Source organism: Somniosus microcephalus, chromosome 11, assembly GCF_052327205.1.
Source record: "Somniosus microcephalus isolate GS21.2 chromosome 11, FLI_Smic_1.0, whole genome shotgun sequence".
In the NCBI taxonomy this organism is placed as follows: Eukaryota; Metazoa; Chordata; class Chondrichthyes; order Squaliformes; family Somniosidae; genus Somniosus; species Somniosus microcephalus.
In genome coordinates this window covers 55043176-55065560 of record NC_140997.1, presented here as the reverse complement: position 1 = coordinate 55065560, position 22385 = coordinate 55043176, and the positions used below count along the sequence as shown (strand labels likewise).

At 42.8% G+C, this 22385-nt stretch overlaps 2 protein-coding genes across 9 annotated transcripts in view; one reads left to right on the top strand and one right to left on the bottom strand.

Moving 5' to 3' along the window:
- The window catches only part of stub1 (STIP1 homology and U-Box containing protein 1), a 34890-nt gene extending 19780 nt beyond the window's left edge, over positions 1-15110 (top strand). For both annotated transcript variants that reach the window (XM_086000681.1, XM_086000682.1), the window contains 3 exons: positions 10104-10160; positions 12603-12719; positions 12811-15110. In XM_086000681.1, the coding sequence (XP_085856807.1) occupies positions 10104-10160; positions 12603-12719; positions 12811-12936 (300 nt within the window). In that variant the 3' untranslated portion in view covers positions 12937-15110. The remainder of the gene's footprint in view (positions 1-10103; positions 10161-12602; positions 12720-12810) is intronic.
- The window catches only part of jmjd8 (jumonji domain containing 8), a 45842-nt gene continuing 29724 nt past the window's right edge, over positions 6268-22385 (bottom strand). For 3 of the 7 annotated variants that reach the window (XM_086000687.1, XM_086000686.1, XM_086000683.1), the window contains one exon: positions 15393-21424. Coding sequence is in view for 4 of the 7 variants with exons in the window: in XM_086000686.1 (XP_085856812.1) it covers positions 21344-21424 (81 nt within the window). In the remaining 3 variants the exon portion in view is untranslated. Of the gene's footprint in view, positions 6364-15392; positions 21425-22385 lie in introns of those variants that run through there. The other 4 variants (XM_086000688.1, XM_086000685.1, XM_086000684.1 and 1 more) reach the window with 3 other exon arrangements.

Sequence of the window (22385 nt, the reverse complement as noted above, 5' to 3'; positions counted from 1 at the left end):
ATTTTTCTTGGGTTGTTGGAATGGAGCAGCTTGTTCGATGAATGAGATGCACTTTCACATGTTCCTTGGTAAATTGAATACAGTCTTGAACTGTATCTTTTGGGATAAGATGTTACACATGAGCTTCAAATGCTAACAGAGCCGGGTGTACTCTTGCTCGAACTGGGGCATTCACCCAATGGATTCTCTTTGATGTAAAGACATTTCTTTTAAGAAGTCAAGCAAACAAAATATTAAATCTTGACGGGCAATGGGATACATAGAAACATAAAAGATAGGAGCAGGAGTAGGCCATTCGGCCCCTCGAGCCTGCTCCGCCATTCAATGCGATCATGGCTGATCATCCAAATTCAGTACCCTGTCCCTGCTTTCTCCCCATATCCCTTGATCCCCTTAGCCTTAAGAAATATATCCAACTCCTTCTTGAATATATTTAATGAATTGGCCTCAACTGTCTTCTGTGGTAGAGAATTCCACAGGTTCACCACTCTCTGGGTGAAGAAATTCCTCCTCATCTCAGTCCTAAATGGCTTACCCCTTATCCTTAGACTGTGACCCCTGGTTCTGGACTCCCCTGCCATCGGGAACAGCCTTCCTGCATCTAGTCTGTCTAGTCCTGTTAGAATTTTATAAGTTTCAATGAGATCCCCTCTCATTCTTCTAAACTCTAGCGGATATAAGCCTAATCGACCCAATCTCTCTCCATACGTCATTCCTGCCATCCCAGGTATCAGTCTGGTGAATCTTCGCTGCACTCCCTCCATGGCAAGAACATCCTTCCTCAGATAAGACGACCAAAACTGCACACAATACTCAAGCTGTGGTCTTACCAAGGCCCTGTACAACTGCAGCAAGACATCCTTGCTCCTGTACTCGAATCCTCTTGCTATGAAGGCCAGCATACCATTTGCCTTCTTAACTGCCTGCTGCACCTGCATGCTTACTTTCAGCGACTGGTGCACAAGGACACCCAGGTCTCGTTGCACTTCCCCTTTTCCCGCTTCCCCTTTTCCCAATCTATTACCATTCAGATAATAATCTGCCTTCCTGTTTTTGCCACCAAAGTGGATAACCTCGCATTTATCCACATTATACTGCATCTGCCATGCATCTGCCCAATCGCCCAACCTGTCCAAATCGTACTGGAGTTTCTCTACATCCTCCTCACAGCACACACGCCCACCCAACTTTGTGTCATCTGCAAACTTGGAGATATTACATCTAGTTCCCTCGTCTAGATCATTAATATACAGGAAACTCTCTTTTTACCGGCACCTAAATAACCGGAAATCTCTCTCTTAACCGGCAAAATTCAGGAGTAGGTTCAAGTAAGTTTTACTTCATATTAGTGGCTGTGTAACCGGGGTTTCTGGATCTGTGGCCGTGTAACTGGGGTTCCTGCACCTGTTGCCATGCAACAGGGACGCCTGGATCTGTGGCCATGTACGGGACTCTCGTACCTTAGTAAGTATACCTCTCTGTAATCCAGACTTTTTGATCAACCGGCACTACGCCGGTCCCGTCGGTGCCGGATTAAAAAGGAGTTTCCTGTATATTGTGAATAACTGGGGTCCTAGCACCGATCCCTGCGGTACCCCACAAGTCACTGCCTTCCGCTCGGAAAAAGACCCGTTTATTCCAACTCTTTGCTTCCTGTCTGCCAACCAGTTTTCTATCCAAGTCAATACTTTGCCCCCAAACCCATGTGCTTTAACTTTGCACGCTAGTCTCTTATGCGGGACGTCATCGAAAGCCTTCTGAAAGTCCAAATACACCACATCCACTGGTTCTCCCTTATCTATTCTACCAGTTACATCCTCAAAAAAATTCCAGTAGATTAGTCAAGCATGATTTACCTTTTGTAAATCCATGTTGACTTTGTCCGATCCTGTCACTGTTTTCCAAGTGCTCTGCTGTTACATCTTTTATAATGGACTCTAGCATTTTCCCCACTACCGATGTCAGGCTTACTGGTCTATAATTCCCCGTTTTTTCTTTTTTAAATAGTGGGGTTACATTAGCTACCCTCCAATCCATGGGAACTGTTCCAGAGTCGATAGAATTTTGGAAGATAACCAGCAATGCATCTACTATTTCTAGGGCCACTTCCTTAAGTACCCTAGGATGTAGATTATCAGGCCCTGGGGATTTATCGGCCTTCAATCCCGTCAATTTCCCTAACGCCATTTCCCTACAAATACTAATTTGATTCAGTTCCTCCCTCTCATTAGACCCTATGTTTTTTTTTATTCATTGATGGGATGTGGGCGTCGCTGGCTAGGCCTGCATTTAGTGCCCATCCCTAATTGCCCTTGAGAAGATGGTGGTGAGCCGCCGCCTTGAACCGCTGCAGTCCATATGGTGTAGGTACACCCACAATGCTGTTAGGAAGGGAGTTCCAGGATTTTGGCCCAGCGACAGTGAAGGAACAGCGATACAGGTCCAAGTCAGGATGGTGTGTGGCTTGGAGGGCAACTTGTAGGTGGTGATGTTCCCATGCATCTGCTGCCCTTGTCCTTCTAAGTGGTAGAGGTCGCGGGTTTGGAAGGTGCTGTTGAAGGAGCTTTGGCGAGTTGCTGCAGTGCATCTTGTAGATGGTACACACTGCAGCCACAGTGCGCCGGTGGTGGAGGGAGTGAATGTTGAAGGTGGTGGATGGAGTGCCAATCAAGCGGGCTGCTTTATTCTGAATGGTGTCGAGCTTCTTGAGTGTTGTTGGAGCTGCACTCATCCAGGCAAGTGGAGGGTATTGCATCACACTCCTGACTTGTGCCTTGTAGATGGTGGAAAGGCTTTGGGGAGTCAGGAGGTGAGACACTCGCCGCAGAATTCCCATCCTCTGGCCTGCTCTTGTAGCCACAGTATTTATATGGCTGGTCCAGTTCAGTTTCTGATCAATGGTAACCCCCAGGATGTTGATAGTGGGGGATTCAGCGATGGTAATGCCATTGAATGTCAAGGGGAGATGGTTAGAGTCTCGCTTGTTGGAGATGGTCATTGCCTGGCACTTGTGTGGTGCGAATGTTACTTGCCACTTGTCAGCCCGAGTCTGAATGTTGTCCAGGTCTTGCTGCATATGGCCACGGACTGCGTCAGTATCTGACGAGTCTCGAATGGTGCTGAACAGTGTGCAATCATCAGCGAACATCCCCACTTCTGACCTTTATGATGGAGGGAAGGTCATTGATGAAACAGCTGGAGATGGTTGGGCCTAGGACACTGCCCTGAGGAACTCCTGCAGTGATGTCATGTGATTGAGATGAATGACCTTCCACAACCACAGCCAACTTCCTTTGTGCTAGGTATGATTCCAACCAATGGAGAGCTTTCCCCTTGATTCCCATTGACTTCAGTTTTGCTAGGGCTCCTTGATGCCACACTCGATCAAATGCTGCCTTGATGTCAAGGGCAGTCACTCTCCCCTCACCTCTTGAGTTTAGCTCTTTTGTCCATGTTTGGACCAAGGCTGTAATGAGGTCAGGAGCTGAGTGGCCCTGGCGGAACCCAAACTGGGCGTCAGTTAGCAGGTTATTGCTGAGTAAGTGCCGCTTGATAGCACTGTCAACGACACCTTCCATCACTTTGCTGACGATTGAGAGTAGACTGATGGGACGGTAATTGGCCGGGTCGGATTTGTCCTGCTTTTTGTAGACAGGACATACTATGTTCCCCAACATCTCCTGGGAGTTTATTTGTGTCCTCCTTTGTGAAGGCAGAACCAAAGTATGTATTTAATTGTTCCCCGTTATAAATTCCACTGATTCTGACTGCAAGGGACCTACGCTTGACTTTACCAATCTTTTTCTCTTCACATATCTATAGAAGCTTTTACGGTCAGTTTTTATGTTACCTGCAAGCTTACTCTCATGCTCTATTTTCCCCCTCTTAATTCAGCCCTTTGTCCTCCTTTGCTGAATCCTAACCTGCTCCCAATCCTCTGGTTTAAGAACATAAGAACATAAGAAATAGGAGCAGGAGTAGGCCAATCGGCCCCTCGAGCCTGCTCCGCCATTCAATAAGATCATGGCTGGTCTGATCCTAACCGCCAATCTACTATCTCAGATTTTTGGCCAATTTATATGTCCTCTCCTTGGATCTTATGCTATCCCTAATTTTCCTTGTTAGCCAATGTTGAGTCACCTTTTTTGTTTTATTTTTATGCCAAACGGGGATGAACAAATTCTGTAGTTCATCCATGCGATCTTTAAATGTTTGCCATTGCCTATTCACCGTCAACCCTTTAAGTAACATCCCCAATCCATCCTAGCCAACTCGCGCCTCATACCATCGTAGTTTCTTTTATTTAAATTCAGTACACAAATCTCTGAATCAACTATTTCACTCTCCATCTTAATGAAGAATTCTATCATATTATGATCGCTCCTCCCCAAGGGGCCTCGCACAACAAGATTGCTAATTAATCCTTTCTCATTACATAATACCCAGTCTAAGATGGCCTGATCTCTAGTTGGTTCCTCTACATATTGGTCCAGGAAACCGTATGCACTCTAGGAATTCCTCCTCCACAGTATTGTTACTAATTTGGTTAGACCAATCTATATATAGATTAAAGTCACCCATGATAACTGCTGTGCCCTTATTGCATGCATCTCTAATTTCCCATTTAATGCCATCCCCAACCTCAGCATTACTGTTTGGGGGTCTGTATACAACTCCCACTAATGTTTTCTGCCCCATGGTATTTCTCAGCTCTACCCATACAGATTCTACATCATCAGAGCTAATATCCTTCCTTACTATTGTGTTAATCTCCTCTTTAACCAGCAATGCTACCCCACCGCCTTTTCCTTTTCGCCTGTCCTTCCTGAATATTGAATACCCCTGGATGTTGAATTCCCAGCCTTGGTCACCCTGGAGCCATGTCTCCGTAATCCCAATTATATCATATCCGTTTACATCTATTTGCACAGCTAATTCATCCACCTTATTACGAATGCTCCTCACATTAAGACACAAAGCCTTCAGGCTTGTTTTTTTAACACTCTTAGACCTTTTAGAATTATTGTTTACTGCGGCCATGTTTGATTTACACCCTTGATTTCTCTGCCTTCCACTTTTGCTTTTCTCCTTCCTGTCTTTTGCTTCTATCCTTGCTTCTCTTTCCTCTGTCTCCCTGCACAGGTTCCCAACCCCCTGCCATTTTAGTTTAAACCCTCCCCAACAGCACTAGCAAACACTCCCCTTAGGACATCGGTCCCGGTCCTGCCCAGGTGCAAACCGTCCAGTTTGTACTGGTCCCACCTCCCCCAGAACCGGTTCCAATGTCCCAGGAATTTGAATCCCTGCCCCTTGCACGTATTCATCTGAAATATCCTTCTATTTCTACTCTGACTAGCACGTGGCATTGGTAGCAATCCTGAGATTATTACCTTTGAGGTCCTATTTTTTAATTTACCTCCTAACTCCCTATATTCAGCTTTTAGGACCTCGTCCCATTTTTTTACCTATATCGTTGGTACCTATATGCACCACGACAACTAGCTGTTCACCCTCCCCCTCCAGAATGCCCTGCCGCCGCTCTGAGACATCCTTGACCCTTGCACCAGGGAGGCAACATACCATCCTGGAGTCTCGTTTGCGGCCGCAGAAACGCCTATCTATTTCCCCTTACAATAGAATCCCCTATCACTACAGCTCTCCCGCTCTTTTTCCTCCCATCCCGTGCAGCAGAACCACCGATGGTGCCAGGAAGTTGGTTGCTGCTGCCTTCCCCCCGATAAGCCATCCTCCCCAACAATATCCAAAGTGGAATATCTGTTTGAGAGGGGGATGGCCACAGGGGACTCCTGCACTACCTGCCTGCGCCTACTACTCTGCCTGGCGGTCACCCATTCCCTTCTTGCCTGTGCAGCCTTTACCTGCGGTGTGGCCAACTGATTAAACGTGATATCCACGATGTTCTCAGCATCGTGAATGCTCCAGTATGTATCCATTCGCAGCTCCAGCGCTGCAATGCGGTCTGCCAGTAGCTGCAGCTGGATACACTTCCTGCACACATTGTCAGGGAGACAGGAAGGAGGAGCATGCCACGGGGCCGAGCTGTCCTGACATGACTTACCCTTTAATTAATTAATTAAAATTAAATCAATACCACCAATTATACTACAATTAAATGATATACTCAAGGGCCCTTGTTTCCTAGCACTCCGCGCTACACAACAGAGACCTTAGAAACTATAACCACAAAATTAAGACCGTCTAAACTTTATAAACTATGAACCTTAACTGTCAAACTATAGAGTAGCATAAGTACTCACCCAATCAACTGCTTCCTCCTGCCCGCATCACGTTTTGAATCATGACGCTCTGGAACGCCGCCGCCGGTCTGAGATTGGTAAGCCTCTGGGGGAAAAGAAAAAAAGTCCGCGAAAGTGAGTTTAAATACTCACTGAACCTCTGCTCTCACCGCTCCCGACAATGGCCTGTGTAGAAAAAAAGCCCGCGAAAGTGAGTTTAAATACTCACTGAAACTCCACTCTCACCGCTCCCGACACTGGCCAGTAACGCATGCATTTACTTCATTTTAACAAAGCGAGCAACACCCTAAAACTTCATTCCAGTATAACGAATGCTGCATCCGTCAATATTTTAATCATGATACCTCATCAAAGAGAATCCTTTCTCAACTAATTTGTGATCATTAACCTTGCCTGGTTCATGCAGACTGAATGTCTCGAGCTCAGTAACTTGTATGTGACAATGGAGCAGTTTTTATGTTAAACCCTTGCTATTTAAACTAATCGAAAACCAAAGGCAAAAGTGTTGCGATATGTACTGGACTAAAGTATACAATTTCAGTCATGGGATTAAAGAAAGAACAAACTTGCATTTATATAGCACCTTTGACGACCGTGGGACATCCCAAAGCACTTTACAGCTAAATAAGTACTTTTGAAGTGTAGTCACTGTTGTAATGTAGGAAACAGAGTGGCTAGTACATTTGAATCTTTATTTCTTCACCCAATGTCTAAAATATAATTCAGTCCTTATTGAATGTTATATTGCAGTAATACTGCATTTAGTGTTGGGAAATGTGTTTTTGGGTTCGTTTACCTGTTTTTTACTCTTAGATATTTTTGACTTTAGTGCTTCAGATTACTCTCGTAGGTAAACCCTAGCTCTCTACTTCCCTGAGAATGTTTTCACTTGCTCTGATATGTTGTAGCATCTCTGGGATAACAAACAGAAAATCATTTTTTGATGCTTAAGACACAGATTTTATCCCATGCCTCCATGGGATCCTCCCAATCTTTGAAAGGCAGCAGAATGACACTGCTCTAGACTTTGTTTTGGGCTTTAGCTGCCAAACAAATGTAGTAAATAGTACAGTAATACAACAAGTGAACAGTAGCAGTAACAAAACATATATGTTTACAGTGGTTAAACTTTGCTAATTTGTATAGTGATAAATTATTTTGCTAAAGCTATGATAGAATTGCTTTTTTTAGATGATGTTTCCTTAACTACAGACATTATCTGGCTTAGTTAATTCTCTTCAGAGGTTCTCTCTTCAAAGGCTCTAGCTCAATGTCAGTGATTTGGTAAAGGCAGTTGTGGAAGTGAGGCTTCACATTACCTGGGTGCCTCGCTATTCTTTCTGAGCTGTCTGTGAGACCAGCACACGATGAGTTAAAAGTTAAAACAGCTTTCTGCTGAGCAAGGGTTGTAAATTGTGTAAAGGGATTTTAAAGCAAATGTATCTGCACGGATCAGAAGGCTGACCTGCATGCCTATTATGTCGGGAAGCAGGTCGCGTGTGTTTATGGTAATAAATTTATGACAGTGATAAAATGAGGAGTTAAGTGCTTGTTTGTTTAGTCTGTTGTTATTCTGTTGTCATTTGTATGTATCTTTGTTCTATGCTGAATTGGTGGTATGCATGGAATGTAGTGACCAAAGGTGAAATTTGGTATAAGAAATGTGAGGGACTCTATTCCATTCTCCCAGTTTCTCCGCCTCCGCCGTATCTGCTCCGACGATGCCACCTTCCACACCAGTGCTTCAGACATGTCTTCCTTTTTCCGCAACCCAAGATTCCCCTCTACCGTGGTTGACACTGCCCTCGACCGTGTCAGTTCTATCTCCCGCACCTCTGCCCTCACCCCTGCCCCTCCCTCCCGGAACCACGATAGGGTTCCCCTTGTCCTCACCTTTCACCCCACCAGCCTCCACATTCAACGGATCATCCTCCGGCATTTCCGCTACCTCCAAAGTGATCCCACCACCAAACGTATCTTCCCCTCCCCTCCCCTTTCAGCATTCCGCAGGGACCGCTCTCTCCGAGACACCCTAGTCCACTCCTCTATCACCCCAAACAGCCCTTCCCCTTTGCCTGGCACCTTCCCGTGCAAGCGGAGGAGATGTAACACCTGCCCCTATACCTCCCCCCTCCCCACTGTCCAGGGCCCCAAACACCCCTTCCAGGTGAAACAGCGATTTACTTGTACTTCTCGCAATCTAGTATACTGTATTCGCTGCTCACGATGCGGTCTCCTCTACATTGGGGAGACCAAACGCAGATTGGGTGACCGCTTTGCGGAACACCTCCGTTCAGTCCGTAAGGGTGGCCCCGAGCTTCCGGTCGCCTGTCATTTCAATTCACCGCTCCATTCCCACTCGGACCTCACCGTCCTTGGCCTCTTGTACTGTTCCACGGAAGCTCAACGTAAACTCGAGGAACAGCACCTCATCTTCCGATTAGGCACTCTGCAGCCTTCCGGTCTCAATATCGAGTTCAACAATTTCAGATCATAACCTTGGCCCCTATTTCATTTTTACTTATATTTTTCCACTCCTTTCCCCCCCCCCCCCCCTTTCCTTTTGTTTCTCTCTCACACCTGGCAGCTATCTTTTGCCCTGCCAGTACACTTTACACCTAATCCCAGCCTATTACCATCTCGTCTAGCTTCTAATCTCTTTTACTTCTTTTGGTTCTTTTATTCTTTTGTCCGATTGCAGCCCTGCCTTCGATCTAGTTCCTTTTCTCTCCAGTTTTGAAGAAGGGTCAAACCCGAAACGTCAACTCAAATTTCTCTCCACGGATGTTGCCTGACCTGCTGAGTTTTTCCAGCATTTTCTGTTGTTATGAGGGAATGACTGTTCAGCAGCTCGCTCTCATACTGGAATGGTCTAGTATGGAAAGACCTGAGCTCTCATACTGGTTTTGTGAAGTATGAAAAGATCTGTGCACGCTTACTGGTTGTGGATGGAATGAGGTTTCACTGAAGTCCTGATCCTGCATTGCTACAACTGAGTGTGTGTGTGTAATCTGGTGTTTAAAGTAACAAGATGAAAAAGAACAAGTAAGCAGTCCAACAGCAAACTGGAGCTTCATAAATTTTAAATAGTGGTTTTAAAGTCCCTTAATTCAAATTATCTGATCATTCCCATTTTTGTTAAGGACATTACTTAATTCAAATTATTGGATAATTCACATTTTTTAGTGCAAAAAAACACTTCCAATTATCAGATGTAGATTGTGACTGTAACACGCAATCAGACACAACTTATTGCACAGCCTATATTAACTTTAATCCTTGGCTCCTCCCTCAAGCAAACTGTCTGGTGACCAACTGAACAATCATCGTATATTGTATGATTTCTGTGGTGAAGCTGGGTTTAGCCCTCTTGTTTGTGACAGAATTAAAGAAGCCCAAACCAAATTAAGTATTGGACAGAAGTGCTTGATTTTTGTCGGCTGCCTCATTGGCTTCAATACCCCGGCTTTCAAATCTGACGTTCACCTGCGTCCCTGCCTGTCATTTTCTTCTCGTAGTTGGATTTTTCCACTGTTTGCTTGACCACAGTGCAGGGAATCAAATGAAAGAAAAACAACCTTTAAGATATGCTGCACAAGCTGATGAGTATATTACTTATGAATGTGCAGCAATTTCTTTTTCTCCCTTTTGTGTGTAAAATGCCTCTGAATTGATGAATCACAGAAATACATGGCTTTTTCTGTTTTGCCTTTTCATAGCGAATCTATCCCGCAGCTGTGCCTTGTATGGTAGTGTATAGCTGACCATTATGATTTGCTGTGCTTATGTTCATGCTTAACGACTGATTTTGCTTGTATTTCACAGGACAAGTACATGAATGAAATGGATGACTTATTCTCCCAGGTGGATGAAAAGAGAAAGGTAGGTTGCTGAATGGGGAAATTAGAGATTTGTTGATGCTTCCAACCATTATGTATCCAAGACACACTGATAGTTTTTATTGGCATCAAACATTTATTATTCATAGTACCCAATTCCCCAAATGCATTCACACTGTACAAAGTAGTGTCTAGGAGCTGGTCTGATCAGCATGAGAGGTAAAGAGAAGCACTGCATTAGTTGAGACATTCTGTGTACCACCAACCGGGTAGATGAAAAGAGAATTGGTCTATTTTTTCCCCTCAATTTATGTTTGCCTTGCCTAGGAGATTACCTGGCAGGGGGAGGTGGGGATGTGGGTAGTTGATGGTGCATGTTGGTTGCACCATGTCGGGTTGGGACAGGTTTGACTGTCTTTTCCTGTCCTTTTTCATATGTTTGTATGTATTTAATAATCTGCTTTTAGGTTTTTCTTTGCCTTTTGGGGTTAGAAGGGGGAACAGAGAAAGGAAACAAAGGAGGCGGGCAACAGATGTATCAATGGGGCAGTGACGGGGGAAAAATAAAGTGGGGAATCTAGATGACAAAGGAAAGGAAACTTAATTAATTACCACATTATGTTCTTTCATTTTATCAGTGGTGGTGCTGTATTTTGCTGCACCATATGGCTAATTCCTTATCTTGTTCATGCCTGGGCTTTTGGCGAAGATGTGGTTTGTCGTCTGTTGGCTAGGCTGTGACTAAAATTCACAAATTGGAGGAAGGCTTGACCAATAGCCAGATCAGCACCTGCATTGCTAGACACCTGGAAGCAGGTTGCCTATTTATACTTGCAACTGGAGACTGATTTAAAGGCCCAGAATCCCAACAGAGGTTTTGTTACTTAAAGCTACGGTAGGGCAGCAGCTTCTGAAAACCCTATTCATCCCCATTTTCTGAACTTTGGATGAGCAAAATAATTAGAAATTGCAGCTACAGATTTTTATTTGCAGATAATCATGCAAATGTCGCCACTAGCCATTAATATACAAAATGCCAAATTTGAGCTGCTGTGTACCATTGGAAGTGCATCATTATTTGATCTGAGTGCATCAAGTTTGCCTTCAGGTATTAAAGTTTGTCTGAAACATGATCTTCCATTTTCTGTGCTGTTCAATCTAGCAGTAGATACATGAAAATCCAATTAGATATAATTCAATACGCCTGCCACTGGTAGTATGAAGTTCTTGTGACTACAATAGTTTAAAATGATCTGATCTTAAATGTGCTTCCAACACCCAGATTTTGAGCCCTTTCTAAATTTGGTGTAATTTGACCAGATTTGCCTATTTTCCTGTAGTCTTGCCAAATTTGGTTAATTGCTAAATTTTACTTGTAAATTTCTGTCAGACTCACTGACTATTTAATTGTGCACAATTTAAGATGGTTCTATAGTGACTGTTATGACTGAGACCATGAATAGGATGCCACCATATTAAATCATAATTGTTCTGATGAAAACAAATGACTCCAGCTACATTTTTTTTTAAATTCCCTCTTTTTGCTTACGTGACTCACAGTTGACCACCTGATCGGTCTTTGGCAATGGTGATTTTTTTTTTTTTTACCCACTCTCTAGTCCAAAATTTTCTGTCAGGAAGCATCTTGCCTGTGCAAGCCACCTCGCTTTAACAAACTGAGATCGGCAGCCTCATGCTGTTGAAAATTATGGGCATGAACCAATTGCTGTGGTTTTTTTTGTGCTAGATATACTACTTGGGTTCAGTGTTAATGACCACTCCCATAAGTAGACCTGATGTTGACCAGTACTGAGGGAGTTAAATATCATTGGAAGTGCTGCTTTTTGGATGAGATGTTAAAAGAAGGCCCCATCTGTATGCTCAGGTGGACATAAAAGATCAGATGGCTCTGTTTTGACAAAGAACAGGGAGTCTTTCTGCTTTCCTGGCCAACATTCATCCCTCAATTAACACCACCAAAACAAATTAACTGGTCATTTGTCTCAATGTTTTTTGTGGGAATTTGCTATGCACAAATCGGCTGGTGCATTTGCCTATAAAACAACAATGACTATACTTCAAAAGCAATTCATTGGCTGTTAAGCTCTTTGGAAGTGAAAGGTGTTAAATAAATTCAAGCCTATCCATCCAATCTCTTTGTTTTTAAATAGTTCTGCTTTCAGAGTGAAATGGGCAAAATAATGTATAATTGGAGTTATTACATATTTGATTTAATCAAAGGATTTTGTTTATTTATGTAGTAAATAATGGGAACTTGGGATGAATTTAAAAGCTGTAAACGAATCCCAGTTTGCTACATATCGTTGCAACACAATACCTACACTCACAAATTAATTATTATGACAATCACTGTTTATTGAGTGACTAACAGTTTGTCACTAGGAAATAATATATATTGTAATTAACAGAAATTCCTCTGTTATTCCTATACTGTGTCTAATGTGATCCACTCTGTCCTGTATAGAAGCGAGATATCCCCGACTACCTTTGTGGAAAGATCAGCTTTGAGTTGATGAGGGAGCCATGCATCACACCCAGTGGGATCACGTATGACAGGAAAGATATAGAGGAACACCTTCAGGTAGGGAAAGGGAAAATTGATGAACTGTGACATTTGTGGCCATCTACTGTACTTGAACACATGCATTTAATCTATATATTCCCTTTTTCAGCGGGTTGGCCACTTTGATCCTGTGACTCGAAGCCCTTTGACCCAAGAACAACTGATTCCAAATCTGGCCATGAAGGAGGTAATTGATGCATTTATATCAGAAAATGGCTGGGTGGAAGAATACTGAACTGGATTTAACACCATCAGGACTTGCACATTTGCACTGCAGCGGCAACTCGATGACTTGTACTAACCAGATGAGTGAGAGTAAGCAAGCCACGGAGACCGAGGGAGAGAAAGGGGATGTGCAGGGGACGCCTGTGGCTCTGTACCTGAAGGGACACTTATCATTTTGCTTGTGTTTAAATTTCTTTACGTGCATGTATATAAATCTCATTTGCCACAGAAAATCTGAACCTAGAACAATTATTAAAGTGTTACTGGCTCTTTAGTAATGCTTGGTGCAGTGAGGATAGTCTCTTTCACACAGTTTTGGTTTCTTTGCCTATTTTTGTCTTTAAGTATGAAGGATGAATGAATTGAATTGAGTTCTGTTCTATAGGCTATTGAGATGTGTTTTTTGATTGTGAAATATTGGTATCTGATCTCATTGAAAAATGAAAGTCCCTCACATCAAGGGCACTGAGCAGCCTATATGACTGAACATGTAATTTGTGTCCTGCATTTACATTTCAGAGGGCAGATTTAAACTTGTTTTATGCACAGTTCATATTCTATTCCTTGCTCCCCCAACCCCCACATTAGATTGCCTTGCTGCCATAATGCTTTGTCTTTCAGCTGGTAGGTTGGTTCACCCAGCAGGGATCCAGATTGCAGAGTTCTCCATGGTCACTGTCAATACTACACTCATCAGCTGCTGTATCTCAAGAGTACAGTGTAGGATCAGGCTGTAGAATTTATGACTGATTTCAGGTCTTGGGTTCGCTCCAGACAGGTGGTATGCGTCTACAGGTAGGGGGTGTGGGCCAAAGACTTTTCTGGAGCTGCTCTTCATGGCCACACCCTAATCTGACCAGTCACCTGCAGAGTTGGACAAGTGGTTTGCTTCCCTCTTTCCTGAAATTTCTGTGGGTCCCTAATTAATCAATGTACGCCTGCACGACATGCTAGTGATAGATCAGGAGCCCCAAGGACAAGAGGTAGTAGCCTGTGAATTGGGGACAGTGCCTGTGTTTAAGTTTCTAGAAGTTGTGACCTCACTAGAAATTGGAGACTTTTTCCTTCATGGATCATTTTAGATTAGCGACTATAGCAACACTCGCCTGTCTGCCTACAGTAATGTGGCCAGTATAAGCCATTCAGGGTAGTTTGTCCATTAAGGACAAACTAATCACTTGCAGCAAATGTGAATAAAATGCCTGCACACAGTCAGTGAATACTGAAGCAAAACTTGGATTTCAAAGGTGCGTAACCTATTCAATAGATCTTTGGGGTTTTCTCATCCCTCTTTTAAATAGGAAGATAACTGTTGGTGAAAACTGCAAATCTTAATTAATTGCCCCATGTAGTGTTTTTTTTTTCTATCTTTAAAAAGTTTCTCAAAAAGGAAGTGTGCTATTAGCCCAGGAGCTCCCTGACTCGGGCGTCTTTATATCAGTATTTCACTTAGTAACCATGATTCCCAACAATTTTATTTCCTTTTGATACGTTTCAGAAAATCAGAATATATCTAGCACATCTGAATGCAAGTATTGAAATATTCGTGCTTCTAGGATGTTAAGTTCCTTTTTAAAGAGGGTATTCATTATGTTAATAAAATTATAAATAATTGGAATTTTGATTAGTATGTAAATTATTCAGCTCTGTAACTGCCAATATTGAGATGTCTCTTATCCCCCCCCTCCACCCCCCAAACTGCTTATCTGTGGTCTTGTAAACGGTGATAGTGGTGACCTACCACAGCAAACCATTTATGGGTTTCAGCACTGGTGGCATCCAGCTGCATTGAAGGTGATGGGGTGGAGTCAGATGATCTACAAGCATCCACCCTGGGGGTGTAATGGCTTTGGTTTACTTCCACCTCCACTGGAATTTTGATCCCTGATTAGTCCATGGCCAGTGTATGTCTGTATGGTATCCCTAAATACGATCAGGAACTCGAGTATAAGAAATTACTCCTGTCTTGTGTACCTGCTTTGTGTTGAATGGGATATTCTAACTTCATATACAGTTGCTCTGTCAGCTTCATGTTATATTATTTGGTTTCAGTTGATCATTGTATATAGTAAATGTACACTTTTTGTTTTAATTCATATAGTGTGGATGAATGGAGACTTGCAACTGTTATGATTTCTGTTCAGTTTCACTTTGAAGATTAAATGGTTGATCTATTGGTTTCCAGCCAGCTGCGAGGTCTCCTTTGTGTTTTGCGTATGCTTTATTAAGTAGACACAGAATTAAACAGTTGTAAAAACTCAGTTCGCATTGCACTGTGCTAGTTCATACTGTATGTAGATTGGGTTGGATGCAATCTAAAGCATGGCTCAAATTACTCTTTTATGTACCTCAAACTGTACAGAGAATACTCCACTGCACCAATGTCAGTTCATAAAGTGTGTGTCATTTCTCTGTGGTCCTCCTGCAGCCAGAGAATGTGACTGGTCTGACTTGTTGATTTATTCACACAGCATTGCTCTGTACCATGGAAGGCCATATTTTGAAAGCCAGAACAGGCTGCTTCACTTTAAAAAATAATGAAATCCCTAAACTCATCCCTCTTACTTACCTCTTGCCACCATGCTTCATCAACACTATTTATAGTCCAGAAAGGAGGACAGCCTAACATACAGCGAGTTTTCTGACTGCCGATCACAGTCTAGGGATGGCGATCTTCAGAAGACTTGGCCAGAATAGGAATTTGAGTGTGAATCCCAGCCAAGTATGGAACAAACTAACCGAGTCCATTGCTCTATTGTAGCTTCAAACATACCCCAAAGTAATCTTTCATGAATTGCATCCTAGACATGTAAACTTTCTGAATGAGACATTTTAAGTCACCTTTTGCTGTGGATTTGAGACTTCTATCTAATTAGCTGACTGAGGGGGAAAACCTCTTATTCTGGATTGGATTTAATACCATGTCTGTAAGACTTGAAGAGACAATGTTTGTTTAACAGTGTGTTGACTAGTCATACTGGTTAGAAAGTTTTACATTCTGTAATGAATTCCAGAAGTTGTTAATTGACAATGTTACCTGATCAGTATCTGACTAGGAGTAAAACCATGTGATCTAATAAAGTAACAGGAGTTTCTTCTATACATCTATGAGAGGTATTAATTTGTGTTTAATACTGTGATTTTCTCTTTGTTCTTGAATGTGAAGAATGTATTTGGAACCAGAAGTACTATTTTTTTTTTTTATAGTTACTCCCTTTTGGGTTTGCTTTCATCTCTTCTATCATCCCCAGCTAGAAGCAGGCAGATCACCTCCCAGCCTTCTGATAAAGCTGACCCATTCACTAAGGTGTGCAAGAGTGATCTGGAGGGAGACATTCTTCAGTTCTCTTCCTATCCAAGACTCAATTTCAGGAGTGATGTAGGAGCTACATTGTATTAAATTGGATTCTTCAAGTCATATGACTGTTTTCATTGGGACATGGTTTTTGGTGGGGTGAAGAGTGTATATATATTGTGATACACAAGGTACCAGCATTGTGTGGGATAGGATGACTGGACCAGAGAATCTTTTCCTGTCTGTCATTAAGAACATAAGAGAAGGCCATACGGCCCTTCGAGCCTGCTCCGCCATTCAGTAAGATCATGGCTGCTCATCGACCTCAACTCCTTTCCTGCCTGATCTCCATAGCCCTTGATTCCCCTAGAGTCCAAAAATCTATATCTCAGCCTTGAATATACTCAAAGACTCAGCATTCACAGCCCTGTGGGGCAAAGAATTCCAAAGATTCATAACCTTTGAGTGAAGAAATTCCTCATCTCAGTCTTAAATGGCCTACTCTTTATCCTGAGCCTATGCACCCTAGTTCTAGACACTCCAGCCAGGGGAAGCAACCTCTCAGCATCTACCTTGTCAATCCCCTTCAGAATCTTGTATGTTTCAATGAGATCACCCCTCATTCTTCTAAACTCCAGAGAATATAGACCCATTCTACACAATCTCTCATCATAGTTCAGCCCTCTCATCCCAGGAATCAGTCTAGTTAACCTTTGTTGTACCGTCTCCAAGACAGGTATATCGTGGACATTCACACGCTCACTTTCTATACTGGGCTCCCTGGGCCTGATACTGTGGCAAGCCGCTCTCCCCTGGGCTGCCTGCGGGGCCAGTGATCAGGGACATTCACACGCTCACACACTGTCTACACTGGGCCTGATATTGTGGTGAGCTGCTCCTTGGTTGCCCGCGGGGCTGGTGATTAGTGACATTCACAAGCTCACCCACACACTGGCTCCCTGGCCCTGATATTGTGGCGAGCCGCACTCTCCCGGGCTGCCTGCGGGGCCGGTGATCGGGGACATTCACACGCTCACTCACACACTGTCTACACTGGGCTCCTTATTGTTTGTATGAAAGAACTCTGCCCTCTGGGGGCATAACTAAACTGCTGAAACTCTACTTTAGTCTATGGACTGAGGCGTAAGGCCCAAATGTGCAGATATGCTCTGAGTGGTATCAAGCAGACAAATGTTGATCTGTATAAATTAGAAATGGAGTAATGTGATTTTACTCTTCCATATTAAAGGAATATTGAGAGAGGGTGCTAGAAAACCTTGGTGAAATACTATTTGTGGGGTGGGGGTGTAAGACTCGGTCTGGACTTGCTAAATGTTTAGATGCTAAGATGTCTGGATTTCATTCATGCTTGTTTTTTCTAGTGAGATTTATTACCTCACTTGTACTCTTTTGCAGAACAGTAATTCTATTTGGAGTTAATTACTGTACATTTGTTCAATAAGTTAATGTCATAATGCAGTACTGTCCCAATGTGATGATATGAGGTGCTGCCTATGCTTCCCCTACTAGTAGGTTCACGTTATTGTGATACAGAAGATGCAGAGTAAAGGCTATACCCTTGTTGTGGCTGGAGTGGCATGCTTGAAGGGTTAGAGAACCACATTGGTAGGAGTCTAGACTCAAGTTCAATAGTAAAGAGGAAACTTTCAAGAAGAGAATTTAATCTTCCCGCTCAGACCACTTTAAGACACCATAGTTTTGGCATTCTTAGTTTCCTCTGAGTCACACAGCCCTACATGCTGAGAATGAGGCTTCTTTCTATGTTTACAAACATTAATTTTTCACTGGGGTGGTCCAATGCATCTTTATTACGACATTTTTTACTTTTACTGCAAGCTTCCTCTTGAGAAAGTGACTGGATCACGTGAATGTCTGAGAACTGGCTCCATAGTCCATCAGAATCTGCTTGGTTCACTAGTGTGGCCATCCTTGTGTCTCTGAGATATGTGAAACTGAAATATAAAAGCAACGCAGGGGAGCCTTTGAAAAGTGCCATGGAAATGTTTTGCTTGTATTCAACTATTGGAGTCTGGCCAAATATTAGTACAGGACAATGACATTCAGTACTAATATGTAGGGGAAAGAAACATTTTAAACATGCAGAACATACATCTCAAAACTGCCTAGTCACGTTTTTCCATCTAACATTCTCACTGGTCCATAGTTACCTTGGTTAATCTGTAAATCACCTCCACTTTTGTGTTGGGAGGGGAAGCTATGTTGTAATATGAGAAGTCATTTGAAGGCATAAAGGTAGCATGTATTGCACAGTCCATTAACTTTTCTCATAGGGTTGCTCACTTGTAAAATAAATGAGTTCCTACTAAATAAATTATTGCAATGACAGTAGTGCTAAAATTGTACTTTCTCCCAAGAGCCTCTGCTTAAAGTTAAACTTTTACACATTAATTTGTATAAAGTATACAGAAGTGGCTTTTCAGGCATATTTGCACAATGCAGGGATTATAGATTAGGGACAAATGACTCAATACAGTGACTTCTTCCCACCCTCACCATTTCACTGTTATTAGGAGTTGAGCACTTAATTTTGATCCTTCCTGGAATGAGGCATTAACTTGTAAACAATACAATATGTAGTCATTTATTTACTCCACGTGGGGAGTTAATGTCAGAACTGGTGCTAGAGTAGTCTTATCTCCAAGCGGTGCTCCATTCAATTGCAGTAGGATTGGTAAATTATTCCTTTAATGTATATGTGATTTCCTCTAGCAATTACTGTAATAACATGACTCTGATTTGATGAATTACTCATACTTCAGTCACCTGTCTGGCAGATAAATAAATTACTGTGTTTTTACAACTGTTTATCGCAGGGTGTCCAAACTTTTTGTTTTGGTGGGTTGTTTAATCGATAATTCATAGTGATAAGGGCATGAACTTAGAAGTCAACATGGGAGTTGGTTCAGTTTGAGAATTTATTAAGTTAATTTTGTGTTGAAGACAGTTGGGAAGGTGAGGTGGGCAGAGTGCAGTGTTCTGGAATCTGATTGGGGGCAGGTTTTGGATAGTTGAAAAATTTGTGTATAGTTGTATTTCATAGAATTTGGCAAGGTCAGGGGTCACTTTTTTACTAATCTAGTAAAAGGCACAATACTAGTCATTAAACGTTAATAACATGCATGACTGATTTGATGAATTACTGATACTTCAGTCACTTGTATTTCTATTTCTCATCTACATGCTGCCCCTCAATGGCATCACAGAAAACACGTCGTCGGGTTCTACATGTAAGTTGACGACACTCCGCTCTATCTCACCATCACCTCTCTTGCCCCCTACAATGTTTCGGATTTGTCACACTGCTTGCCTGACATCCAGTATTGAATGAGCAGAAATCTCCTCCAACTAAATAGTGGGAAGACTGAAGCCATTGTCTTCGGTCCCTACCACAAACTCCGTTCCCTGGCCACCGTTTTCATCCCTCGCTCTGGCAACTGTTTGAAGCTGAACCAGACGGTTCGCAACCTTGGTGTTGTGTTTGACCCCGAGATGAGTTTCTGACCACATATCCGCTCCATCACCAAGACTGCCTACTTTCACCTTTGTAACATAGTGACTCCGACCCCGTCTCAGCACATCTGCTGCTGAAACCCTCATCCATGCCTTTGTTACCTCTAGACTTGACTATTGCAATGCCCTCCTGGCTGGCCTCACATCTTCCACCCTACGTAAATCTGTGCTCATCCAAAACTCTGCTGCCCATCTTTACTCGCACCAAGTCCCATTCACCCATCAGCCCTGCGCTTCCTGACCTACACTGGTTTCCAGTCTGGCAATGCCTCAATTTTAAAATTCTCAGTCTTCTCTTCAAATCCCTCCATGGCCTTACCCCTCCTTGTCTCTGTAACCATCTCCAACCCATACAAGCCTTTGCGATCTCTGCGCTGCTCCAATTTTGGCATCTTGCACATCCCCAATTTTAATTGCTCCACCACTGGCAGCCGTACTTTCAGCTGCCTAGGGCCTAAGTTCTGGAACACCCACCTTAAACCTCTCCGCCTCTCTCATCCTTTATGATGCTCCTTAAAACCTACCTGTCAAAGCATTTGGTCATCTGTCCCGATATCATCTCCTATGGCTCAAGTCAAATTTTGATTGATAATGCTATTATGAAGCGCCTTGGCACATTTTGCTACGTGAAAGGTGCTATATAAATGCAAGTTAAGAAATGCACAGTGCACGAGAACAGTTCATCTTCTGCCCTTTGTTGAAGTACATTATTAGGCTCATGCATTTAGCCTTGTTGCTAACTAAAGCCATGCTTTATTTTCAATGTCTTATTTGAAATGTTTCCCTGTTAACAACCTTCTCAGGAAGTGGTGACTACGCCAACAGCAAGTCGATGCATTTCATCTCCTAAAAGTCCAAAGGCAATGCTTCCAGGAAATATTCATAAACTAGGAGACAGCATAATATCTGCAACAACTCTAGTTACAGTAGGAATCATTTAGTTAGCATATACACAGCTAGCAGTAATTATTCATGGTTTTGTGGGAGGGAAAAGCAGGGCTTGTAGGCCATAGTTTGGACACCTCTGAATTACCATTTTGGATTTCAGCATTGAAATAGTAATCCAACATTAATAGAGACTGGTATTTTCTTCACTCAGTCAATGCCATCTGTGTGTACATTGCTGACATCTCTTAAAAGTCTCAGGTGACCTTTATGTTCATCAGCAGCAACTTTGCTTCAAACAGTGGTCTTCAATGGATTCTCTAGTGGTCAAAGGATTTGGCCTGTCCCAAAGCAGCACCCTGACCAACATTCCCGCCCACAACACAAAGACCCTTGGAACTTGAGAGTTTTTTTCCTTCTCTTTCTCCCATCCCCCTCAAAAAAAAAACAGGGGTAGGGGAGCAGAGACTCTTGGAAATATTTGGTTATGAAAAGCTCCTTCATAACCATATTGATGCCATGAACAAATCCCAGCCAGATGGACTGCAATGGCCGCTTCCAGTCCTGTTCATTGCTATACCAAATGAGGGTAGTTGTAGTGGAAGAAGGTTTATGGTCTCTCAATTCAGTGTAGATACAGGGAGGGTTGAAAGAAAATGGTGAGTCATATGAATTTTCTTTGAATTCATCCTAAAAATGTGGAAATGAAGACACTGGTGTCGATATTAAGGGTTGCATGCCACCAGCGATCTGGAAAATACAGCACCTGCAACAGGAAGAACAAATTTCAATGAACACTGAAAAGGTCTTAATGTAGGTAGAATATGACACACTATAAATGAGGTGGGCTTTAGGCCCAGTGCACTATTGGATACAGGATAGCAGAGATGTCAACCTTTAAGAATTGAAATCAGTGAAATCTAGTATCTCACCTACATGCCTCGACATTGAGTTTTGAGAGGATATTCGACTGTGGAATCATCACAACCAACCCCTTTTTTGTTCCTCAGTTGCCTAGGCTCCCACACTTTGGAATTCTCTCCCTTAAGACCCTTCTTAGAGCCCATCTCTGTGACCAAGCTTTTGGTCACGCCTCTTAATAGTTCCTCCTTTGACTCAGCGTCCATTTTTACCCCTTGAATCTCTGTAAAACATCTTGCGATGGTTTTTTCTACAACAACAACAACTTGTGTTTATATAGCACCTTTAACGAAGTAAAATGTCCCAAGGCACTTCCCAGGAGCGTTATCAAACAAAATTTGACACCGAGTCACATAAGGAGATATTAGGGCAGATGACCAAAAACTTGGTCAAAGAGGTAGGTTTTAAGGAGCGTCTTAAAAGAGGGAAAGAGAAGTAGAGGCGGAGGTAAAAAAAAACCAGAGCTTAGAGCCTTGGCAGATGAAAGCACGGCTGCTAATGGTGGAGCGATTAAAATCAGGGACGCTCAAGAGGCCAGAATTAGAGAAGCATTGATATCTTGTGGGGCTGGAGGAGATTACAGAGATAGGAAGGGGTGCGGCCATGGAGGGATTTGAAAACTAGCATGAGAATTCTAAAATCGAGGCTTCTTAACCGGTAGCCAATGTAGGTCAGCAAGCACAGGGGTGATGGGTGAACAGGATGTGGTACAAGTTACAACATGGGCAGCAGAATTTTGGATGACCTCAAGTTTACGGAAGGTAGAAAGAGGGAGGCGTACATTAAAGGCTGTCTTATAAATACAC